General features: G+C 34.8%; 2 protein-coding genes and 1 pseudogene across 2 annotated transcripts; 2 read left to right on the top strand and 1 right to left on the bottom strand.

Annotated features, from left to right (window-relative positions):
• The first annotated feature begins 10,777 nt into the window (after positions 1-10,777).
• Positions 10,778-12,128, top strand: LOC134267082 (uncharacterized). Its single transcript, XM_062749298.1, has 5 exons — positions 10,778-10,858; positions 11,236-11,385; positions 11,500-11,583; positions 11,774-11,866; positions 11,991-12,128. Exons 1-5 carry the CDS (start codon positions 10,794-10,796, stop codon positions 12,034-12,036), a joined length of 438 nt encoding a protein of 145 aa, XP_062605282.1. The 5' UTR covers positions 10,778-10,793; the 3' UTR covers positions 12,037-12,128.
• Positions 12,129-12,132: 4 nt separating this feature from the next.
• LOC134267083 (uncharacterized) lies at positions 12,133-14,146 on the top strand (annotated as a pseudogene).
• Positions 14,147-23,094: 8,948 nt separating this feature from the next.
• LOC134267081 (uncharacterized protein F54H12.2-like) lies at positions 23,095-24,516 on the bottom strand. Its single transcript, XM_062749297.1, has one exon. It carries the CDS (start codon positions 24,514-24,516, stop codon positions 23,095-23,097), a length of 1,422 nt encoding a protein of 473 aa, XP_062605281.1.
• Between the last annotated feature and the right edge of the window lie 316 nt (positions 24,517-24,832).

The following is a 24,832-nucleotide window of genomic DNA, read 5'->3' as shown; positions in this document are numbered from 1 at the left end:
ACAAAACTTTTGAATAATGCGGTAAATGTTTTACTTTTAAAAAAAACATGTATAATGGAGTTAAGTCCCTTGTGACTATGAATGGTTTTCATCTGAATTTTACAACTGTAACATTGGTGTCCCCCAAAGGAGAAAATTTATCACCTCTCCTTTTTTCTATGTATATTAACGATTTAAGAAGAAAAATTGCATGGACTATTTTAATAATGTAAGCAGCTCAGACTCTGAAGAAAATGAAATTTTTTTTTTTTAAATTATTTATTCTGTTCTATGCTGACATACAGTTATAATGTCTGAGTTGCAGAGTTTACAACATGCTCTAAATGAGTTTCATTCGTATTGTGTACAATGGAAACTGGCGTCAATGTAGACAAAAAAAAATTATGTTTTTTTGAAAGGTCCATTGTTAAAAATGTATTTTACTACAATAATTCTGTTATTGAAACTGTGAACGAATTTAAATACCTAGGTATATTTTTTCCGATCAGGTTCATTCTGTAAAACTAAAAAGCATTTATGTGAGCAAGCTCTAAAAGCCATGTATGGAATTATAGAAAAATTAGACAATTTAATTTACAAGTAGATTGCCAGCTTGATTTGTTCGATAAAGTTGTCAATCCAATTCTGTATGGATGCGGTTGGGGTTTTGAGAACATTGAAATAATTGAACCTTTCATTTAAAATTTTTAAAATATATTTTTAATCTAAAAAGTAGTACTCCTAGTTATATGGTTTATGGCGAAACGGGTCGTTTCCCCCTTTGTATATAACAGTGTATTCAAGAATGATATCCTATTGGGCAAAATTATTGGTAAAAGCCCTGAAAATAAGATTGTTTATGTTACATATAGACATTTATTTGAACAGTTTTGTTCAGGATGGCATAAGAACCCTTGGATTTTATGTATTAAGAATATACTTGATCGTTGTGGCTTCTCAAATGTATGGAATGAACAGACCTTTTTTAAATATTAAATGGCTAAAAGCTATAGCTGAACAACGTCTTAAAGATCAGTACATACAGAAGTGGCGTAGTAATATGCGCGATTCGTCTAAAGGTCTCACTTATAGTATCTTTAAACAGAATTTGGATGTGAAAAATATTTATCCTTACTACCAAAAAAATTTCGAACAATTTTAATTAAACTAAGAACAGCAAATCATCGTCTTCCTGTTGATACTGGGAGATGGTTTCGGAATTCCCAAAAATGATAGACTATGTAATATTTGTAATAATGGACAAATAGCTGATGAGTATCACTACATTTTAGAATGTAAATATTTTTCCGAATATAGAAAAAAATATCTTCCTAGTAAATATTGTAAAAGACCAAATTTTTTCAAATTCTCAGAATTGTTGTCATCTGCTTGACTACAAAGTATTAAATAAACTATGCAGTTACATAAACAGAGTATATGAAAAAGTTGTCCTCCATAATTATTTATGTTACTTTATTTGAATGTATTTCCGCCATATCACGTGTATCTTGTATTTTATTTTTTGTATATATTGTACATATATTGTTGAACCTCATGTACCATTGATATGGTTTGAGAGAATAAACTGAACTTAAACTTGAATTGACCTCTAAAAATTTGCAATATTTTAAGTTTACAATGGTGGCAAACAAGGAATACCATTTATTGTCGATTTCTTTTTGTGATTGCCGATTTTTTTGTGGAGAAATTGTAAAATAATTTTGAAATTTTTGAAATAGTCTATTGAACTAGCTATAGCAAATATTCTCCTTACCAATAGATTAATTTTATTATTTTAGATTGATAGATAAATATTTAAGAGGTTTGTCTATTTTCTTTTATTCACCAACACATAAAATAAAAACTTCTTATGGTAAATATGAAACATTACATGAAATATTTTACATAACACATTATACATAATATGACATGTTTGATTTTAGGTGAAGTTTTATATAGTGTGATTTATTTTTAATTTTGAATGCTCAGAAACCTTGGTGTCATTAGAAAAGGCTAGTTGTGTATACCATGTACTGCGTGTATATATTACGCCTGGTCACAGTCCATTGTTCCTCTAAGGTAGAAAAACCTCTCAATCCACATAGAATATACAAAAAATACACCAACACGGTTGCAGGTGTCTTCGCGACACGTGTCTCCCTACCTGTGGCACGTGAGGACAGGTGCCCGCGAGTGGGGTTCAACGTAAAAAATTGAAAATTTGATCAACTTACAGACTACTTTAAATTTATTTAAAAAAAATAAGTTCTAAATCACATATTTAGCACATTATATATACATCTCAATACGAATATAATTGAACACATTACTAAAAACTATACCATGTTTTCATTGATATTGCTTTAATTAACATCACGTAAGCAAGATATATGAAATAAAACAAATTTAAAAAAAAAAAAAAACTAACCATAATATACAATCTAATTAAAATTTTTAGATTTTCCATTCGCTCCCAGGGTATTGTTTCACAAAAGCATACTTTTTACATATAAGAGTTCCTCGTGTAAATAAACATTTGGGGAACAAATGGAAGATTTAATTTTAATTATAGATTGACATAAAATGCTGCAAATCCTGGGAACCATGACATCAAATTTTCAGGACACGTTTTCTTGTATAAACTAATATTTTTAATGTTGTAAAACCGCGGCTTTCTGTATTTCATGCACCATGAAGACACTAATTTTCTTTTTAAACAACTTTACATTAAACGTAATCGTAGTTTTGTGAAAATGATGTATGTTTTCGAAATAATCAATTCCGGAGGGGGAGTATTGAGTTGGGTAATGTAGAAAATCCTTGTGAAAGGAATCGATTTTGTTTAAAAATAATATTATTGAATTCCGACACAATATGAAATAAACAATTTTTATTCATTTAATATGAACCAAGGATCTTGTATAATATGCTTATCATTGATATCAATATCGGTATGTGTAAGTTTACACAGAGCAGGCACATCTCAAAACCTGAATATGAACTATTAGATATTTAAAAATAAAACCATTTTTTTTAATGTGTAAATAAATATAAGGATGATATGAGTTGATTTTTCTACGCTTTTGAAAAAAAATTATAGAGAGAAAGTTTCAATTCGGTTTCAGCATGCGGAAACCATATGGAATCGAAATCAATAGTAAAAAGATCATATGCATATGAGTTGATTTTGTAACCTTTTGAAAAAAAAATAAAAAAAAGTTTCAGTACGGTTTCAGCATGCGGAAACCATATGGAATCGAAATTAATAGTTTCCGGAAACTGAAACCTACTGAAACTAAAACATATCGTTAAATTGACGTTTCATTAAATTTTACATTGGTTTCCGTTTTGCGGAAACTATTAGGAAACAAACCTAATGGTTTCAGTATACGGAAACCCTACTGAAACTTGCTGAAACTATTATATAGTTTCTGCATTGCGGAAACCATACAGGAAACTTCAACGCCAAGTTTCAGCAAGGTTTCCGCATAGTTTCAGTTTTGCGGAAACTAGACTTTTCATCCAGTGTGTTTTTAGTTGAGTCATTTTCAATTTGAGAAACAAATTTGGTAGACTGTGCAGCACGTCTATCAACACTTCGTAATTCCCACTTGGCAATATCAGCATATGAAACGGGTACTTGACGCTGATCGTTTTTGACCCTTCCTTTACCACAAAGTATTGTTGGAAATGACAAATACTCAGCCATTTGATCTTGATACAAACTACGTGGACGTTGTCCCTATTCTGGAGCAAATGTGAGGATCTGATTCATATCATACGAGTCACTGTCTAGTAATGTATCACAATTTCCATCCTTACCACTACTATCAACTTCACAGAATTCATCAGAGTCTGATTCATCTGACTGGTCACGCACTGTTGAATCTTGATTGGAGTAGCCCTCTATAAACTCTCTCATTAATTCGCTTGCTGAATTGGTAAATTGATGAACCAGTTGTCATCTATATTTATGTTTGAATTCTGATAATATTCACTATTTTTCATTAACCAATGTAAAGCAATCAAAACCTTTGTCGGTCTGATATTTTCATGACAATAAGAATGCTGAAAAGATAGTTTTCTTTTTAGCTTCACAGGTATTGTGATATTTTCATCAAGTCTCCTGGGAAGACTATTGCTTGTTGGTTGTATGTCAACTGGCACATTTACAACATTTCCTTTTACAGAATACTGCCCTCCTCTTGGTATTCTTTCATCTGCATGAAAGGAATTCTTAAGGATACAAGTTTTTCTTCCAATGGTAACAAATTTAGTTCACTTGGTTTCTGTATCCATGTCATTCCATTTGCAAAAGAGAGTTTTGGAGTTCGCCTTTCTTTTAAGCTTGAATTGCAGGTATTGCATATCCATTCCTGCCCATTTACAGACTTTGTATTAGTAAGATACTTTCTATTTCAGCATCCAACAAAACATTATCAACATTTGAAACACTTTCATGAAACCATGTCTGTTGGCAACATATCCAGACAAACACAGGACACAATCTTACATTGTTGTGAAAATTGTCACACATTCCACTACATCAACTCCAAATTTACTTTTTCTGTATCTTTGTTTTTCAGTTTCAATATAGTCAAAATTCTCCCACTGAGTGTGCTTTTGATTGTTTTGCAGCAATATTTTCTGATGTTCTATATTCTTCATTTTTTCTTTTTTCTTTCTTCTTCAATCTCTCTTTTTCTAACTGGTTAGGATTTTGTCTCATTTCCTTTTTTTTTCATTAAATCTCTCATTTGCTCATCATGCCTGTACTTCTTCATGCCTTTTAATTCTCTTACTGTTCCTTTCCTTGTTTTTAAATTTTGCATCTTGTCGCTTTTTCTCATACTGTCTCTTTCCTTGTCTTTAAACTCTGGATCTTGTCGCTTGTTTCGCTTGCTGTCCCTTTCTTTTCCTTTAAACTCTGGATCTTCTCGCTTGTTTCTCTCATACTGGCTTTTTCCTTGTCTTTAAACTCTGGATCTTGTTTGTTTCTCATACGGTCTCTTTCCCGCCCCTTTAAACTCTGGATCTTGTCGCTTGTTTCTCATACTGTCTCTTTCCTTGTCTTTAAACTCTGGATCTTGTCGCTTGTTTCGCTTACTGTCCCTTTCTTTTTCTTTAAACTCTGGATCTTGTCGTTTGTATATCTTACTGTCCCTTTCCTTGTCTTTAAACTCGGGATCTTGTCTCTTGTTTCTCATATATTCTCTCATGTAATCCTTTTTGTCTTTCTTTAACTCTGTTTTTAAGTGACCAGTTTTACTACCAACAGATTGTTTATTTGTGATGGCAGTTGTTGTTGACTTATCTAATCTACAATATTGATGTACACTTTGATTATTGCTTTGGAAGCTATGAATAAGTGTATGAAAGGCAACAGACATCACTTCAAATTCAGTTGCAAATTCAATGTGCATACTTTCATACATTGCATACAGAAATCCTAACAAATCATCTAAGCAGCAACAGTGTCTCATCAGAGACTTTCCATCACAATCAGACAAACCATTTTCCCCATGAGAATGCGAGTCAAAAAAATAATAATCATTGTCTGAAGCTTTATACAGTGCTGAACATATCGAGCCAATCATTATTAATACATATCGAGATAACCCCAATGCCTGTTGCAGACATTCATGTAGAGTTTGAAATTGATTTTTGTTATCAGCTGTAACTAATATGCCAAACAGTGTTTCAAACATATCAACCATGTGGTGAATTTCACCAGAATCAATATGAATTGGTAGTTCATCAAACATCAGTAATCTACTTTTCAGTTTTCCAGCATTCTGAGATTCTTAACAACTGTGTTGTACAAATTATCTCCCTTGAGTAGAGTCTGATCTAAAAAGGAACTAGTGAATGAAAAATTTTCATATGAACTTGTCTACATCATAAGTGAATTACATATACACTGATTACCTCTAGAAAATGATGAAAACCTCATGTTTCCCTGATGGAAAGACACAAACAATAGATTATCTGAATTCTGATGCAGACAATTACCTTGCAGTGCATGTGATGTGTTGTTTCATTTGGAATAATGTTCATTGTAAATTGAGTTATATTCTGAGTTGTAATCTGAGAGATATTCTGAGTAAGCAACTGAGACTAATTCTGAATAAGCAACTGAGATGAATTCTGAGATAAATTCTGAGATAAATTCTGATTCAAAGTGGTCTCAGGGAGAGCCGCAGAGACCACTGTCACAGGGGTGGTAGAGATCACCCCTGCCGGTTTAGATGTCATAGGTGTTAGGACGTGGCCTACACCCAGAGGCACAGATGGTTTGACGTGGCCAACATCTGTGGGGTACTTGTCACCCACATCTGCCTTACAAGATTTCGTCTTCTTCATAGCAGCTTCTACCAAGTCTTCTTTCTAGGCATCCTGTGATCTACAAAAAAAATAAAAATGTTAAAATCTATACTTTAAAGGATTGATTAGAGTAGTATATACTTGATAGTTGATACATAAACACATTCTGAAATTAACAATGCTGCCATCACTGACACTTTAAAAATTACATGTAAAACATAAGCCAACATTCATTGAAAGATGGTCCTTTGGATGAGACAGTATAAACGGAGTTCCTGTGTTTAAAAAATTCTCTCCCTGCTCAGTGGCCCCTAGTGCCCAGTACAGAAGAGATTTTGGAGCTCCCCACCGGTAAGTGGTGGAGTCTTCATATGAGTAAAAAATCTTGAGACGTTAAACAATATGCAATTATTTAAAAAGGGATGCAAGTTACATGTAATTGGTCAACCATTTTCACATAAAACTTACCTTTAATTAAGATGTGTCACTCATTTCCAAAATTTTTATGCACCATATAACACTGTATAAATTTATCCAACATTTACTGGCAAACAGTTTTGCTTTAATCATCCAAATAACAAACATGTACCTAACTTTTGTGGTATTTCATAAAATTTGACAGATTATTTTTTTCAGGAAAAAAGCTCTACTGTTTTGAACTTATAACAAAGACACTTGGAACTGATAAAAGTTACATCTTCTTAAAAGTATATCATAACTCAATATCAAAAGTCATGACAAAGATTTTCATATTGCATAATCCCACTCCAAAAAGTCTTGTCACAAGTATGGTAAACCTCAACAAAGAGCCTGCTGAAATTTCAAGCATTGTGATGAATAGTGCTGAGAAAACTGTGATGAAAATTTGTTTTGTATGGTATGAACAGATAATCAGGAAGTTGAAATCAGATTTGACTGAATATTGAATGAAACTAAGGTGCAACTTAAAAAAAAATAAAAATCAATACTAAAAAATATGCATTGATCACAAATTATGTACTTATTCTTACAGCGACCTTAAACTTGTCCAAATGATCCTGGGTCAAGGTCATACATGTAGCACACCATCAGGTCACAAACAATCTTTGAGTAAATAGGAACTCACCAAGTTTATCCATAATAAAGATATGGACTGCACACGAATTATGAATTTTTCTTTTAGCGACCTTAAAGGGATAGTCTCTAAGGTTCGTTCAAACAAAATAATATACTTTTTTCTGTATTTGGTATAACAGACCCTGTCAAATTATTTAGATCTGTCAAGATTTGCACACAACAGAGTGCCTTACATATCACTTATTTAATAAACAAACTGCCGGGATGAATTTTTATCATCCACACAAAAATTCGGCTTTTATCTTTGCTCCATTCACGAAGACCCCTGCTGACCCTCCTCGTAAAACAAACTGCGCATCCCTGACCGAGGTCAAAGTAGCCGAAGATGTTGGAGGAGAAGAGATCAACACGTGGGAGAAAACGATCTTTAACAGATTCAGCAAGAAAACGAAACAGAACTTCAGTTGTGTCAAAATACAATCAAGGCAGAATAGCTATAGCCCAGCAGGCATTTCAACGTTGATTCAAGGCATTTCAACGTTGAATCAACGTTGAATTTTGGTTGCATATGAAGTTGAGGCAACGTTGAGACATAACGTTGTTTTACGTTAATTTTCAACGTTGAATAAACGTTGAAAATGGGTTGAACTTTTGGTTGATTTATGGTTGAATTTTGGTTGCAAATGAAAAGCTGATGCAACGTTAAGTTTTAACGTCGTTTCAACGTCAAATATCAACATTGAACAAAAGTGAACATTGGTTGTAATTAGGTTTATATTTGGTTGAATTTTTTTGGTTGTACAAACGTTGATATTTGGTTGAAATCACGTTGAATTCATATTACATTTTACTTTATAAACAAATACATTTCAAATTCTAATAATTTTTTTTATTCAAATTGCGTAATATTTATATAAGTTATAATCCAGTATAACGATTGTGAGAGAATTCACTTTAGTTTGTATTTTAAAGAAAAACACAAATTTGGATTCAATCGCTGAATCTCAAAAATCACTGCCTGACAAGATTTATATTCCTAGTGAAAAAAGGGTCACAGTTATCACATCAAAATTCTTCAAAGTACGCGTCTGTCTTACACTACTAAGTTCCACAAAGTGGCGGATCCATTGATTTTAATCACGCATATACATCTGTAGTTAAGTCCCACGAATGAAAGAAATGAATAGGAGAATCCACCCTCTAGAGCAAAAGCCTATTAATAAAAGAAATAAAGATGTGAAAGAAATTTGTTCGATACAATGTACGTAACACGTTATTTCAAACGATATTAAATATACATGAATAATTTAAAAAATCAGACAAAGGAATATTTTCCTGTACTTGAATTTAATTAACATGATTATTAATAAAAAGAATTATAGTTAACTTCATATTAAAATTCGTATTAGTATGCTTAATTGCTTATAAAAAATTATTACTAAAGAAAATGTTATAGACATACATAGACATCATGGACATAGTGTACTTACAAAATGTTGCATTCCTTTGTATAATTTTCACGGGCAAAGAATCTGATGCAATCAAGGCGGACTATATACAATCAATTCCCTGCACCACTGGTTGATTGAACCATACGATGAACTACAATTAATTTTAAAAATTGTATAATATATTAGTATACTTATATTTCATTGTTGCTGATGCTGAAGTGGGTCTGCCAATGTTGTTTTGATTTGCTCGGCGACCCACGAATATTATTGCCACGACAGTACTCGCCACATACAAATAAATAATAGTAATTTTAGTGTTGTTGAATTTTCTCTATATAAATAAATTAGTATACTTATATTTCATAACCAAATGAATATTTACATTACACATAATACACGAACCAAGGATGTGCATTTCACGTAGATTTTACATATACTTATAAATCAAGAATTAAATGATGTACAGAAACTAAATAAACTTAATTTCTTAAATCCATGAAAAGGAAATAATACTTACTGGCCCAAATTGGTATTCCAGCCTTTAATCCTTGTGTATGTAGCTTGAAAACACATTAAATATGAACAGCATGGAGACGCGCACTTCTTGTCCATCAGTTGAATTCAAATTTTGACCTAGATAAGCTGCAGCTAAACTCTGCCCAGCAAGAAAATTGCATTAAAAGGTTATCCTGACACTGAAACTGACCAACTAAGCGAGAGGCACTCCTTATCTGATATTTGAAGGTTTTGGGGAGTGGATCTTAATTAATGCAACTTGACCGGGGTTAATTAATTGTTAGTGTGAGAATTGTTATGTGTTTATTTGAATTATTCTTTTAAATATGTTTTATGAAAAAAAGATTATAGAATTAATACACACAACAAAAGCACAATCTGATAGAATAAGACTTCTTAGATTCGCTCGATCTGTATAACATTTTGCGCAAGAGTATACGGCACGGATCTATATGAGTCTAATTTTAGGAACATTAATTTGGAATAAATAATTATTTTTATTAATTCTAAAGTAACATGGAATTAAAGTGAGATGTTGGATAAAGATGTCATTTATTTATTAAAAGCTTATATCTAACATATTTTATAAATATGTAAAAAAAAATGCATTCATCTATTTATTAAATTTAACAAAGATACTAGCTGAACTTGCACAACTCTTTTGAGTAAATCAATTCATAATGCATGTGTTTCATTTCATATTATGTATAATTATATATATATATAATATTTTCTAACAATGCATACAACTGTGTGTATCTTGCGAAAAATCGCATAAATTAAGAGTTAAAGACACCTTTGTATTTTGACCTTAAAAACTAAAATGCTCAATACTCATTGCGCATTTTTTTCCTAACTTTCCTAAAGTTGAAAATATATTAGATCTTCCACGTTGTTTCAACGTTGAAATCAACAAACAATCAACTTTGCATTATAAACCTTGTTTCAATTCTATAATATCAGAAAATACTCAACGTTGAAAACGTGTTGAATCTTCAACGTTGTTTTAACATTGAAATATCAATAAACTTCAAACGTTGAGAATTTGTTGCAGCTTCAACATTGTTTCAACGTTGAAATATCGACAAGCATTCAACGTTGAAAATATGTTGCAGCTTCAACGTTGTTTCAACGTTGAAATATCAATGAACATCAAAAGTTGAGAATATGTTGCAGCTTCAACGTTGTTTCAACGTTGAAATATCTACGAACATTCAACGTTGAAAATATGTTGCAGCTTCAACGTTGTTTCAACGTTGAAATATCGACGAACGTTCAACGTTGAAAATATGTTGCAGCTTCAACGTTGTTTCAACGTTGAAAAAAGGTTGAGGATTCAACGTTGAAACCTCAACGTTGAAACAACGTTGAAATATAGTTAATCAACGTTGCAATCTATATTCCACCTCCTTTCAACGTTGAAACAACGTTGCGTGCCTGCTGGGAGGTGGTCAATATGATCGTTGGATGGAATTAAAAGAGACGCTGCAGCTTAAAACTCATGCCGATGTAGCAGAGTACCTTCTTGATCGGTAAGTAATATAATGTTTATTTCCACAAAAACTGCTTAATAAATCTTGACTTCAGTATAGGTATTTAGAAGTAGAAATGAGTCTTTTATTTTTATCTAAAACTGCAATATTTTAGAGAGAAAATGGGGATTAAGCCGATTAACAAATGTAAACAGTATGTAAACAAACTGGGAAAGTTGATGGGGCCCCCAGGGGGTACGCTTTCTTTGTTTAGCAAATGCTATAGGGATTAACAAAAGATAAACCTGCTGCTTTACTAATTTTGTTTGTGCAATAATAAATATGATGCTATATAAAGTATTTTAGATAAAATTGCTGACACTACATTGAAATTAATTAAGAATAATGAACCAATATGAACATAAATGTCTATATAGGAATGAAACCTTGACGTTTGAAAGTTCTCCCAAGAAGGTTAAAACTGCATTAAGTGCAGTGACATCAACACCGGGACCAACAGCGACCATTCTCCCACCCAAATTTTCAGATGTGTCTGAAATATCTTCAGATCAAGACAAGGGGGGCAGGTAAATTAACAAGATTGGCAATTAGAATAAAATATTCTTTAAAATTTGAGTAGTATCTAGACCTTATATCACCATTCTTGAAAGATATATTTAATATTATGTTTCTACTTTAAGAAATTCAGATTTATCTGGTGTAGAACAGTTTGTAAAAACTGATAAGAAAACAACAGCTCCAAGCAGTTTCTTGAATCCTTTAGAGTAAGTACAATTATTTAAATCATAGGTATAATATAAAAATTATTTCCATTATTAAGTTATAAGGTTTGATATGCATGCCATCAGAATACTTTTAAATAATATTTGTTATTACTGATTTATGTCATTGTATCTATTATATCAGAATAATTATCATAATCCATGTTGATCTTACAGAAATTTTGTTTTGCAGTCTCTCAATCTGCTTATCAGAAAACTACACCAACGAGGACTCAGAGGATTCATCAGATGAAGATTATGAGCCTAGTTTCATAATGACCATGAGGTATGTTTTGCACGGACACCTTGCGGCTATGCCAGTAAATTATTTAATTTATTTTCATATTTCAATATTTTAAATCTACTGACTAACATTAGAATTATTAATAAAATTTAATCCCTGTCATAAGAGAGGACACTCAGACTGAAGCCATGGTTGAGGACTCTGAAAATTAGGATAGCTGTGATGAGGAATCAAATGATGATCTTCGCCCCGGGTTTGCCTAAATTTTAACTCCAGAAGAGATTGAGGGCTGTAAGGAAGAGCGCCCTTTCCTTGTTTATCTTTCACAGCTTCACACATTAGCTGAATTACGTGTCCTACCAGATTGTCAGCTTAAAGGATGCCAAAAATCAGTGCATTTGGAGAAAACTGTTGTTGGATCGGCACTCTATTTCAAATGGGTACGTACGAAAACTGCCTTGTAATCTCATGTTTTAATAAAATACCAAGGTACTATGAATTGGAAACAGATTAATAAATTATCATATGGTTTATTTATAGAATTGTTCTGATGGACATCAATCTCAGCAATGGTGCTCACAGCCTGTCCTAAACAGAGGAATGCATTTAGGGGATTTGACACTCTCCTCTTCCATACTTCTCTCTGGAAGCAATTTTCAGAAAGTGTCAATGATGGCTAAATTCATGCAACTACCTATTGTGAGCAAAAACTCATTTTATAAAATGCAGAGAACATACTTGATTCCAGCAGTGGATGACTTTTGGACAGAACACCAGGAAACTGTGTTTAACCAGTTTCAAGGAAGAGATCTTACAATACTTGGTAGATATCTTTTAAATTTCAAAACAGACTTTATGGGAAAAAACTTTATGAAAAAATGCTAAAACGTGTAGCATTATTGTCTTAATTTTAACATAAGAATATTTTTTCTTTTTTTCATTCGTGTTTATTTTTTTTAATTAAAGGAGATGGCAGAATGGATAGCCCTGGTCACACTGCTCAGTACTGTTCTTATACATTCATGGAGTATGACACCAAAACCATTCTGCATATAATCACTATGGACAAGCGAGTGACAGAGAAAAAAAGCACAAATCTGGAGAAAGATTGCTTTGTTCAGGGCTTGCGATATCTTCTGGACAAGGGACTTCATATTGTTGAAGTTGTTACAGATGCTCATGTACAAGTTGCTTCAGTAAGGAGTAAGTTCAAACAAAACAACCAATATATATGACTATATAATAAGTAAATCCTCTGTTAAAAAAGGCATACATGTACATACATACATGTAAATTTTTAAAAATGGTTCTTATATGTTAATTTTGCAGAAAAAGACTTCCCAGACATAAGACATTCTTTTGATATATGGCACGGGACAAAAACTTAGGCAAGAAAATCATCAAGGTAACCTTCAGTTCCGCATAGTTGTATACATGCAGTGTTATTTATATATAAATATTTAATCTTCGCTCAACAAACTATAGTTGCATAATCTTTTTATTATATATATATTTTTGTGCAGTGTGTTTATTCATATCTTCTAGGCAGGTCAGCAGAAATCCCAAAAAGCTATCCTGTCATGGACAAAAGATGTTGTCAACCATTACTGGTACACAGCTAGCATCTCAAACACAAAGGAGGAGTTTGTTGTAAGTTTCCATATACCAAAAAATATATGTAAACTTTGCAAAAGTGCTGCATGTGATTATATAAATTGGTCTAAAACGAATTTTACTTTTCAAGGGGAATTGGATAGGAATCCTCCATCACACAGTTAATGTTCACACATGGGTTTTACCCTATAGTGACATTAATGAATGCAACCATGGACCACTGACTGAAGAGAGAACAAAAGCGTGGTTAGAAAAGGATTCTCCAGCACATGTGGCTCTTCGGGAAATTGTGTTAGACAAACGTCTCCAGAGCAATGTGCCTTACTATCTTAACTGCAGGTCAGTTTTATATCAGAATCAATAAATTTAGATTCTTTTATTACATTGCTAAAGAACTACAGTATGTCTGATATATCACGTGAGCACAGCAGAACTTGTTTCCAGCTGGAATGCGTATGCATGCAAGTGTTTGTACACACCATTTTTTGTAGAAATAAATAATTTTGGAATAACCACCATATAAACATGAAACTTTCTTGTCAAGAAAGATGGAGTAACACAGTAAGCAATATATGCTGTACACTGTGAATATTTATTGTTAATGTTCAAAGTTTGGTTAAAAAATTTAGTCAATATATTTAATGAGCAAAATATTTTCCTTTCAGACATCAAAGAGCTACAACAAAAAATAGTTCCAGTTCATCCTGAAGAGAACCAAAATTTTCTATTAGGTTTTCATTGGGAAAATTCATTTTTAATATTATGATATAGGGTAACCAATGTGAGCAAGGTAGATGATCCAAGAAGATTGTCACATTAAGTTAATCCCACCCCCTCCCACTGAACAATTGTTGAAATAATTTTAAAGCAGCAGGGGTCTCTCATATCGTCGACAATTTTATCTGGGCCCACCAAATTCAAACACTTTAGAATATAAAATTTTGTTGAGTATTTTAAACTGTCTCATGTAGGCAAATTTAAAAGTGCACTTTATCCAAGGTCCTCATTGAAGCCCCTATATTGTCCAGCACATAACTTGTCTTATTCACCATACACAACAACTGGAAATAGCTAGTAGTACCTGGTAGAGCCTTTTTGCCAGGCGTTTAATCATTCTCACTTGTTGTTCCCTCTGTTGATATCTGCATCAGGGGCAGCTAGAGCTGACTTAGCTACCTGGGCAACAACCAGTACATAGGTCCATAAACAACCCTTTGGAAATCCTAAAAATATTTAATAATGAATAAAGAATTGATGATCCTCAGAATTCAATCTAAATTTAGAACAATACAAAACAAGATGCCGCAGGGACCTCACATCAGTTTTGCTGGGATCAGGTGCCATGGTTTGAGGAATGAGCATCCCCTGATGACCTTATACAATGTCAAATTGTCATGATCAAAGAACTTTTTCCAATTATATTACATTTAGAATTATTATATACATTTAAATTTGTAAAAAAAAACTTTTTTTTTTCAAAAAATACAAAAAATTGAATTTCTTATTTGACAATAAGGCAGTAGTAGAAGGCATAAATAAACAGTTTTTCAATCTGGTGAACATAACCTCATGAAATTATTAGCTTGGTATGCTTGTACTAATGGCAATACAGTGCAATACTCATTTAAGAGCTAACCATGCTTCAACGAAAATCTAATGTACTCGTTACATATAGCTTGAACAAGGTTATTCACCAAGCACATTGGCTTCACAAGTTTCGGCCATTTAATTTTTCAAAAAATTCATATATACATGAATTTGAATTAACAGGCCATAAATGAGTTTATATATTTTTTGCATGAATGAAGGTTATTTTGACTAATTAACTTGTACAATTTTACCCTAAGATGAGCATCTCGCTGCTCCCTTTCAGCCTCAAGTCTTTCCAAATAACAAGGGAAATTCGAGGGAAATTCCTACAAAAGTTATAGAAGCTATACGTCTTACAAGGTCTACTTGGAATAACCGAATTCTTTTAAGAGCATTAGATTGGGAGAATTATTTGTCAGGACACTGCAATCTATGAATAAGTGTTTTTAAGGCTCAAACATACATTTTGAAACTGGGAAAGTGCACTTTTGGGGCTGTGGGGGATAGGTGGGTCAACTGAGTGCATCTCCTGGGGGTGATAGGTGGGTCAACTGAGTGCAGCTCCTGGGGTGGATATGAGGGTCAACTGAGTGCAGCCCCTGTGGGGGATAGGTGCAGGGTGCAGCCCCTGTGGGAGGGAGTGCAACTGCAGCCCCTGTGGGGGGATAGCCGAGTCAATTCAGTACATATAGCCCCTAAATATAGGGTGTTTACACTATGTTTACATGATACACTACGCTGCTACTACGATTTTGGCAACGATTCAGGAATGTCATTATGACGTCACGCATTCATTCACAGTCTAGACGGTCTAGCCAGCCAGCCGGTTCAAACTGGATTTCCTCAAAACAATAACAAATAACAAGACAAAACAAAGAACACAGCAATTTTATTCAGGTAAAAAAATACAATCATTTACTTTTTCTTCTTCTGTGCCTTATCGGTCATTAGGGATAGTTTTCTCTTTTGAGTAGTGCTAGGGCCTGGAATCTCTCTGTTTTCTTCCTTTTTCTCTTTTTTGTCTCCTACTTTCACTAAAGGTTTGGTCTGGTGGGTCCCTGAAATCTTGGGTTCTTGAGGCTTTTTCTCCAGTTTTTGTATTTCTTTGACAAATTGTTGATCCTCCTCATCCTCTGTACACTGATTAGCCCAATGGCCAAATTTCCCGCACTTGTAACACAAATCTTTCTTGGGGCAATCTGGGGCCCAATGCCCTAATTCTTTGCAAATGTAGCATGGATCCGTCTGTCTAGTTTTCTTTTTTTCTCCCGATTCCCCTTCTTTTTTCTGGTAAGTACTTCCTCCTGCTCCTCTCATTTTATCTTGCATGTTAGTAACTTTCACTTCTAATTTGGATAATTTAGCACGAATCAAACAAAATTCACTGGCGTTGTAAGTTTTCAGATCAGTCAGCTTGTTTTCATGATCACCCACCTTCTCAGCAATATATTTCAGCTTGTTTTCATGATGACGTACCTTCTCGGCAATATAATTCAGCTTGTTGTTAAGATCACTCACCTTGTTGTTCATATCATTCATTTTGTTGTCAATACCAGCCAGCATGTTGACAATTCCATCCAGAGTTGTATTTAAGATGCCCATATCTTCTTTATTCGCATATTCTGGAAGATTATACATGCCCAAATCTAATCCCACTGCATCCTGTGACTCTGGCATGGGGGCTCCTACATACCCTTGAGGTGTCACATATCTGGGGTTGTCTGGGGTATTCATCATTGCTTCTGCCATAATATTTTTCACGTCTGTCAAGTTCAAAATGCCAAGCAAGAATGATCCTTAAATCCCAGCTCCGCTTTATATATACCTGCTGTGAGGGGGGCGGGGCCTGTGTACGTTTTACCTACGTTTTTTTATGCTGACTACACAGGTAAATACTTGGCACCGATTCAAGATTATGACGTGTGCAAAAACATACGTTTTATCTACGTTTTGCTGACTACACAGGTAATTCTTGGCAGCGATTCAAATCCGTGTGCAAAAAATATGCTGACTACACAGGTAAATACTTGGCACCGATTCAAGTCAGGGCAGTGTGTAAAAATACGTTTTACCTACGTTTTATACGGGGGGGTATAAATGAGAAGAAAAATCTGATCCTTTCTTCACAATCGACTATCATGTCAACCCTGATACACACTCACTCTCTGATTTTAGATGGGTATGATTGTTTAGTACGATGGGCACAGAACCACCAAGAATCTCTACCCCCGGAGGCAGAACAAGTATTTCAGGAAGCCAGCACTATCATGAAAACCCTTCAGGATTTGTGGTTACAATGCCTAGCCTTATCACGTCATGCGACGACCATGGGGAGACTAGCTACCATACATTTTCTATGTCGACATATGAAAACAATTCTGCCCCAGAAATGGTACGGACTGAACCTGACCCGTTATTTCGGAAAGCCTTACAGTTTCCTGACCCATCCCCAAGCGGGCAAAGTGATTTTACTGTGGCAGGACATAGATGCGATGGAGAAAGTATGTATTCAATACGGAATGAAATACCTGGAAATTTCACACAGGCTAGGAAATCCGTGACTTTTAATACCAGCCTCAATCAAATCTACGAATTACCCCCCGAAGACCGGAAAAGTCCCTGGATGGCCCTAGTAGCGGATCGACTACGATTTCGGAGGAGAATTCGACAGTTAGAAGCTTTGTTAGTTTTTAATAAATAAAAAAAAATCTTGTAATACTACATCACTGTTATGTTATTTTATGACGTCATAGATACACTCGGGTTCGGCCTTTTCCCCCTTCAATTTTGCTTTGTCACTGTGATGGGGCTTTTTTTGATCACATGACCAAAAGCGATTTTTTTGTTTTAGCCAATCACATTTGATCACATGATCGGATTTTCCATGTTTTGCCGCAATTGCAGTATCGTCTGCTATTGTAAATAAATACAGCCCTCCGAGCGCTCACATTTGATCACATGATTGGTTTTTCCATGTTTTGCCGCAATTGCAGTATCGTCTGCTATTGTAAATAAATACAGCCCCTCCGAGCGCTGGGCCTCATTCTGCTGCTAGCTGATTGCCTTGAGAAGAAAGAAGAAAAGAAGAAGATAGATAGATATGGCTGGTAGATTTTTCTACGAAGACCTGTATCTTATTCCAGGCATCGTTGTAGAGAATGAATTGGTTGTGAGGCGAACCAGGATAACGGATTTACCCAAGAAATTATGTCGGAGGAGCCAGGAACCAGGGATTCCTGCCCTGGGATACTCCCAATCCCCACCGCCAACCCCACCATCAGACCTCTGTCCTCGCAGAGCCTCCTTATAGGAGAGAGCCAGCAAGGCCCCCACTTCAAAGATTCTATTGTGCATTGCGAACATAGCCCATCAGAATGCACTTGTATGCGCCTGCCTGTAGGACCCCTTCCCTGCCCAACCCTTGGAGAAGACCCACACAGGTGGGGGTTTTCCGTCCCGATTCAACAGATTCTCTGTACACTGTGTTTGGGAGACCAGGAGGATAGTAATTTTGTTTGCAGACGCTGTCTTCAAAGACCCTCTTGCCTTTTATGCGCCGCTCGCCTCTTCGAAAGATGGTCCAGCAAATTGTTGAGGTTGTAAAACCAAAAAAAAAAAAAATCAAAAAAAACCAAAAAAAACAAAAAAAAAAAAACACGGGGCCAAAAAGTGTTTTTAAAAGATGCCTTCATATACAGGCAAAACGAAACGTTTTCAATTGTTTCGAATGTCAAAATCATGAAAAAAAACCAAAAAAAACAACAAAAAAAAAAAAAAACCAAAAAGTGTTTTTATGATCTTCATATACAGGCAAAAAAAAGAAACGTATTGTGTATGTCTTAGAAAAAAAAATCTTTTTTTTCTAAAATACAGTCAAAGAAACGATTGTATCTTAGAAAAAAAGATGATCTTTTTTTATAAACAGTCAAAAAACGTTCTGTGTGTTCAAAAAGATTACCTTCTGTACAGTGGGTAAAAAACAAGAAACGTATGTGTATCTCAAGTTATAACACCAGGTCACTTTTTAAAAATTTTTTATGTCGCCAAGTACGCCGTAATTTTCTATGTAAATTAGGCGGCCATTGTCGAATCTCGGCAAAGATTTTACCCCAGTAAAAAAGGTTTGTAATCTACCTTGTAGGTCGATTAAAGTTGTTTTCACATTGTTTATAATTGTGATTATGTTATCCCTCACCTATATGTTTAATGTCAGCTATGCTAAATAACCCATTTCTGCGTAATTTGAGATAATGTTTTTGTCATGTGCTGAAAGTATGGCCTGCAGGCGGCCATTGTCGAATCTCGGCAAAGATTTTACCCCAGTGAAAAAGGTTTGTAATCTACCTTGTAGGTCTTTTAAAGTTGTTTCACATTGTTTATAATTGTGATTATGTTATCCCTCACCTATATGTTTAATGTCAGCTATGCTAAATAACCCATTTCTGCGTAATTTGAGATAATGTTTTTGTCATGTGCTTAAAGTATGGCCTGCTATTCATGTCATCATTTAAAAGTCTATCCTAAAATAAATCTGTCTTTTAAAAAATACAAATGACATTTGATTAGAATATAGGAATTCATATATATAAGAGATATTATTTTTGCATTACATTTATAAGAGGCCTGGTGTCATGTAATTTAATAACAAAAAATGGGTTTTATTTTTCTATACAGTCCTCAACCTGGAAGATATGTTTTGTTCCTAACCAATCCATTCTCTATGAAGTGAAGTGAAGCCTGGGTGCTGGTCTTCCTTTGGGGAAATACACAGTGAATCAATTATGATAAAAAAACAAAAACTTGAATCTAAAAAAAGTTTTCAATGAGATATCATTTTAATTTATTTTCATTATTAGTAAGATAATTATTTAAAATGTTTATATTTTTAAAAAATGGATAAATAATAAATCTGATAATGGAAATATCATAAAGATAACAAGTTTTTTTATCTCCAATTACTGATAAATTTCTGAATTTTCCATTCAATATTTGACATTATATCACAGGGGAAAAAGAAAAACTACTTGAGTGTTTCTACTGACCTCCCCCCCAGAGATCTGGTTATGAGTGCCTGGGGATTGTTGTGGACCTCCAGTTTAAAACAGAGTATGACAGATAAAAAAGGTACTTTTTTTTTATTTTTTACATCACATGAAAACACATACAATTAATGATGATGAAGAATGTACACATGTTTTTCATAAGTGTGTACAAATTGTTCAATATAATGTCTATAATGAATCCAATTTCCACCTGCTAGTCCACAGGCAATCTTGTAAGGAAAAGCATAAGTCTTGTAAGGTAAACTTTCCCCCATTTCTTGTAAACAAGTTTGAAACCATTCCTCTCTGTTTTGTGGGGTATCCTGATAAGTGGAAATTCTTTTAGGTCGGTGACTTGCTTTTCCATAATCCCATTGAGCTAGTAAACAAATGACCACAGGGGTTTGTGAGGGAAACACCTTAATAGTGCCTGGAATTCCTCTATCTTCTTCTACGGCTAAATTTCTAGTCCCTAGAGGTCTGCGAGTGGCATAGAGATTAGCTTGTGGGAATTTCTCTGCAATACTTTGACTCAATCCATGAGCTTTTACAGTTAAACAATTACATTGATGAACAATAGCTTCTACCTCACAGTGGAGTAAATCACCTTGTATCTCCTGGAGACTCATGATGTAAAATGAATCTATTTTTTAAAACACCCTTGTTTTTATAGAACAACAACAAGAATTTTTAAAAACAAGTTTTTTTATTCAGGTAAATCTACAATCTCTTGGAACTAATTCTTTGTTTCTCACATCAGGTTTTAGAACTCCATATTCTTCATAGTCACCTTGTCTATAAAAGGTTCTTTCCAATTCTGGGGTGCTGTAAGACATTTCAAAACAGGTAAATTTATGAATCTTTTTGTACATGTATCTCCCTTGAACTCTGGTTTTCATTTGAATGAATCCTCTCACATGATAAAGTTGTCCAGTTTCTGGATGTCTTTCTTTTTGTAAGATCAAGTATTGATAATCACTTCCAATGATTTGATCTACATCTTCCTGACGGCACCCAGTTAAAATAAATATCCAATTATTGGCGATTCTACCTCTGTCTTGTTTTAAGTAAGCAATATAACCATTGCCTGTCTCCTGAGGTATAAATTCTACAGGATGTTCTTCCATCAAGGGAGGTGGTATAAATACTGCAGGATGTTCTACCATCAAGGGAGGTGGTATGATATCTTTTCCTCCCTCCTGTATAAGTAACCATTCAGTTTCCTCTAATCTAGGGTTCTGACTCTTTTCTTTACTGGAGGTGTTCCCCATAATGAAGCCAGTCCACAACTGAGGTGTGTTTTGTACCATGTTTACTATTTATACTTTTTTCCCCCAATCTTTAAAAACCCTTACCATTTTGTTTTGGTGTTTTGAAAAAAAAAATCTATGGTTAAAGGGAGATAACCTATTTTTTAAAAATGACAAAAAAAACCCAACAGTTTTTCTTTTCTTTTTATTGAGATCTAACAATAAATAACAGTTCAATCTTTTTATTCAAAATCTTGTGTAATCTACATACTTAAAGAACTTTTTCTTCATAGCTTCTCTAGCTGCAATAGCTTCAGGTTTCTTCCAGGCTCCTATCTCCCATTGTATCCAATCTCTGGGGTCCAATTCCTTGTTTCTCTCCTCCGGTTTCAGAACACCATATTCTTCATAGTCACCTCCTTGCTTGTAAAACATACTTTCCAATTCTGGGGTACTGTGAGACATAGCAAATCTGGCAGTACAATGAAGTTTACAGATATCCAGTCCTCCTACTGGTCTTTTCATTTGAATGAATCCCCTGATTTGATGCAGTTCTCCTGTCCAGGGATGTCTTTCCTTTTGTAAAATCAAATACTGGTAACCGAAGTAGAAATCATCTTGGTTGCTCAGAAACATGTCTATATCTTCTTCTTCTTTGGGCTCTTTAATGGTGAAAGTCCAATTAATGGCTATCCTGTAACATCTGTCTGGACATTTAGGATCATTGATAGGCGCATGCATGGGTATATATTCGTTCCTAGGTTCCGGATCCAGGGTTTTCAACTCCATTCTTCTTTGTTGAGGAGCTTCGTGATCCCCCTCCATAGGTTCCGTCATTCTCTTTTCTAATAAGGCAAATTTATCTTTGTCCATCTCCATGTCTTGTAATAGTCTTGGAATTCGCTTGCTAAATAATGAGTGCAGGGTACTCCCAGCTCCGCTTTATATACCTGCTGTGTGGGGGGCGGGGCCTGTGCACGTTTTACCTACGTTTTTTTATGCTGACTACATAGGTAAATACTTGGCACCGATTCAAGATTATGACGTGTGCAAAACATACGTTTTATCTACGTTTTGCTGACTACACAGTTAATACTTGGCACCGATTCAAGATTATGACGTCACGCTTCACAGTCGAGACAGTCTAGGCTAACAAGTTCAAACTGGATTTTTTACTGAAAACACATAAATAATAATAAGAACACAGATTTTTTTTTTCATTTTTTATTAACAACAAACAACCAACAAACAACAAACAATGCATTTACAATACATTTTGATAAAAACATTGACACTTTTGTCCATGACCCGTAGGTAATTTATGAAAAGTGTTTTTAAACCAATTCGCCACATATCTGTCCCTTTGTAAAGCCGTACTCTGGTCAAAGGGGAATAGCCACTCGTCGGTTTTCTTTCTTTTCTTGTCTCTTTGATGTAAATAATACACACAATATTGTCCACACACGTCGGTATTCCAGTCTTGATAGCGATACGGATTATAAGTCCATTGTTGAGCATGACGCTGGATAAAATCTTGAATTTCTTTTTGTAAGGGAGGAAATCCATAAGAATCGAAATATTCCACCACGGGATTGCTCACATATAGACACACCCAATGTTCTCCAGGTCGATCTTGAGGATCCGTATTGACCACCACAGCTTTTTCTCCAGGTCTTAATTGATCCGGTAATAAATCTACAGGATACACGCCTCCAAAAGAACTCTTGAATTCTCTGGATAAGACTTCTCTCAATTGTCCCGTATCCATTATTTTTTAGTAATCAGTGCTCACTTCTCTCTGTTTGTTAATTTCTAATAAGTTATCGAATTCTGCATACACCACACAATTGATAGTGGTAGCCGTATTGTTGGTAAACTGCACTTCTACTCTCAGATTTCCTGTTTCTATGATGTGGAATTTATCCGATTGCGCCTCTTGATCTTTAGTGAAATCCCAACCCCATAGAGTGTAGCCGCTTTTATACTCTTCTAGGGTAATGTCCGGAGCCCAATCTTCTCCTAATTTTCCCAGAGCTTGATACAGACTGAGATAGGATCTCAAATATAAATCCTCGTTGAAATGAGGTTCAAAACAACGAGTACTCATGGTCTCTCCGTTGATACTGACATCTAATTTCTTAATCCCAAAGTTTTGGAAATGAAAGGGATTTTTAGTTTTATCTCCGTTAAAGGCCGCATTCTCCACAAAACCTAAAATGAGACGTTTAGGCATCTGACCTTGAAACAGATGATCCGTAATCTTAGACTGGGTCCCTATGGGGATGGTAAAGGTTTTCACTTCCACTCTTCTCAGGGGATATTTGGCTCTGTGGGTGTTCAAACTTTGATTAATGGTATTCATCATGACTGCTGTGGGTTTGACTTTTCTCACCCACAAGATCATACTCAATATTTTCACTTTTCCTGTACTTCCTCCTTTGATCATCATGTAGAAAGAGGGTCTAGCTCGATTAAATCGCAAACGGACGTCCACTCCATTGGGTAGAAATCGATCTTGTTGAAACAAATCCAAATGTAAAGTATCCAGCAAACTGATTTTCTTACTGTCAGCAATAGCTTGGTGTCTTTTTCGGAATCCTTCGTTTTTAGAATTGTCCGGTAACGCTGTGAGGATGGGTTGGTTAATGGTCACCGTGTCGGCCCCACCATTTACACCCGGGGTTACATTAAAGGTTTTATTTGCAGCTAGACCAAGGTCATCTATCCCCACTTCGTCCATGTGTCCTGCCGTATCTTTTTCCCATAGACTACAGGCCCTCGTCTGTGTCTTTAAAGTTCTGGGTCGGTAAGACAATAATTTCTCCAGATAAGCTTTGTAAGGATAAGTATCTGTCCCCGGAGTGACTATTTTGCCATTCAGACTGAGATCGATTTCCGTAAACATGGAATGTAAGATATTATTCACTGGACTCGAAGTGCTGTTCGCCCCAGTCAGATTACTTCCATCGTCTTTGGTAAATTTACATACCATTTGAACATAGGTTTGAGATAAATCCAGGTAGTGATCTCCTTGTCCTTTGATTTCAAATTCTATGGGAGCGGTGTCCGAATCTAAAGTACTGGAAATCGGGTAATATTCTTCCCATTTCGAGTCTTCTAAAGCAATATTAGTCGGAGGGACTTGGAACAAATCTAAATTGTTCATCCCACACGCACAGGAATCGGGCTGTAACATGATGTGTCTACTAGGATTCAGTTTTCACAAATGAACCTTCTGTTCCCTGGACTGTCTTATTTATACTCTCTCTCTCAGTCAAACACATCTAAATGACGTTTTCTTTTAGGAATTCCTCCTTGTTTTTTCCTTTTTCTCTTAGGACCCCCTCGGGCTAACAGGACTCTTCCTCTCCCTGTCTGCTTTCTTCTTTTTCTTCTTCTTCTTCTTCCTTGACCTGTTTGTCCTTTCTTCTTCTTTCTAAAGGGTAAAGAGACTCCTCGATTGAAAGCAAATAGACCTGTATTTTTGGCCGCATTGAGTCCGTGGGTTAAAA

This window comes from Saccostrea cucullata, unplaced genomic scaffold (genome assembly GCF_032062105.1).
Source record: "Saccostrea cucullata isolate Sc308-1 unplaced genomic scaffold, CSIRO_AGI_Scuc_v1 ctg7787, whole genome shotgun sequence".
In the NCBI taxonomy this organism is placed as follows: Eukaryota; Metazoa; Mollusca; class Bivalvia; order Ostreida; family Ostreidae; genus Saccostrea; species Saccostrea cuccullata.
Note: the sequence above shows the minus strand (reverse complement) of the source record. Positions and strands in the feature narration are given on the sequence as shown.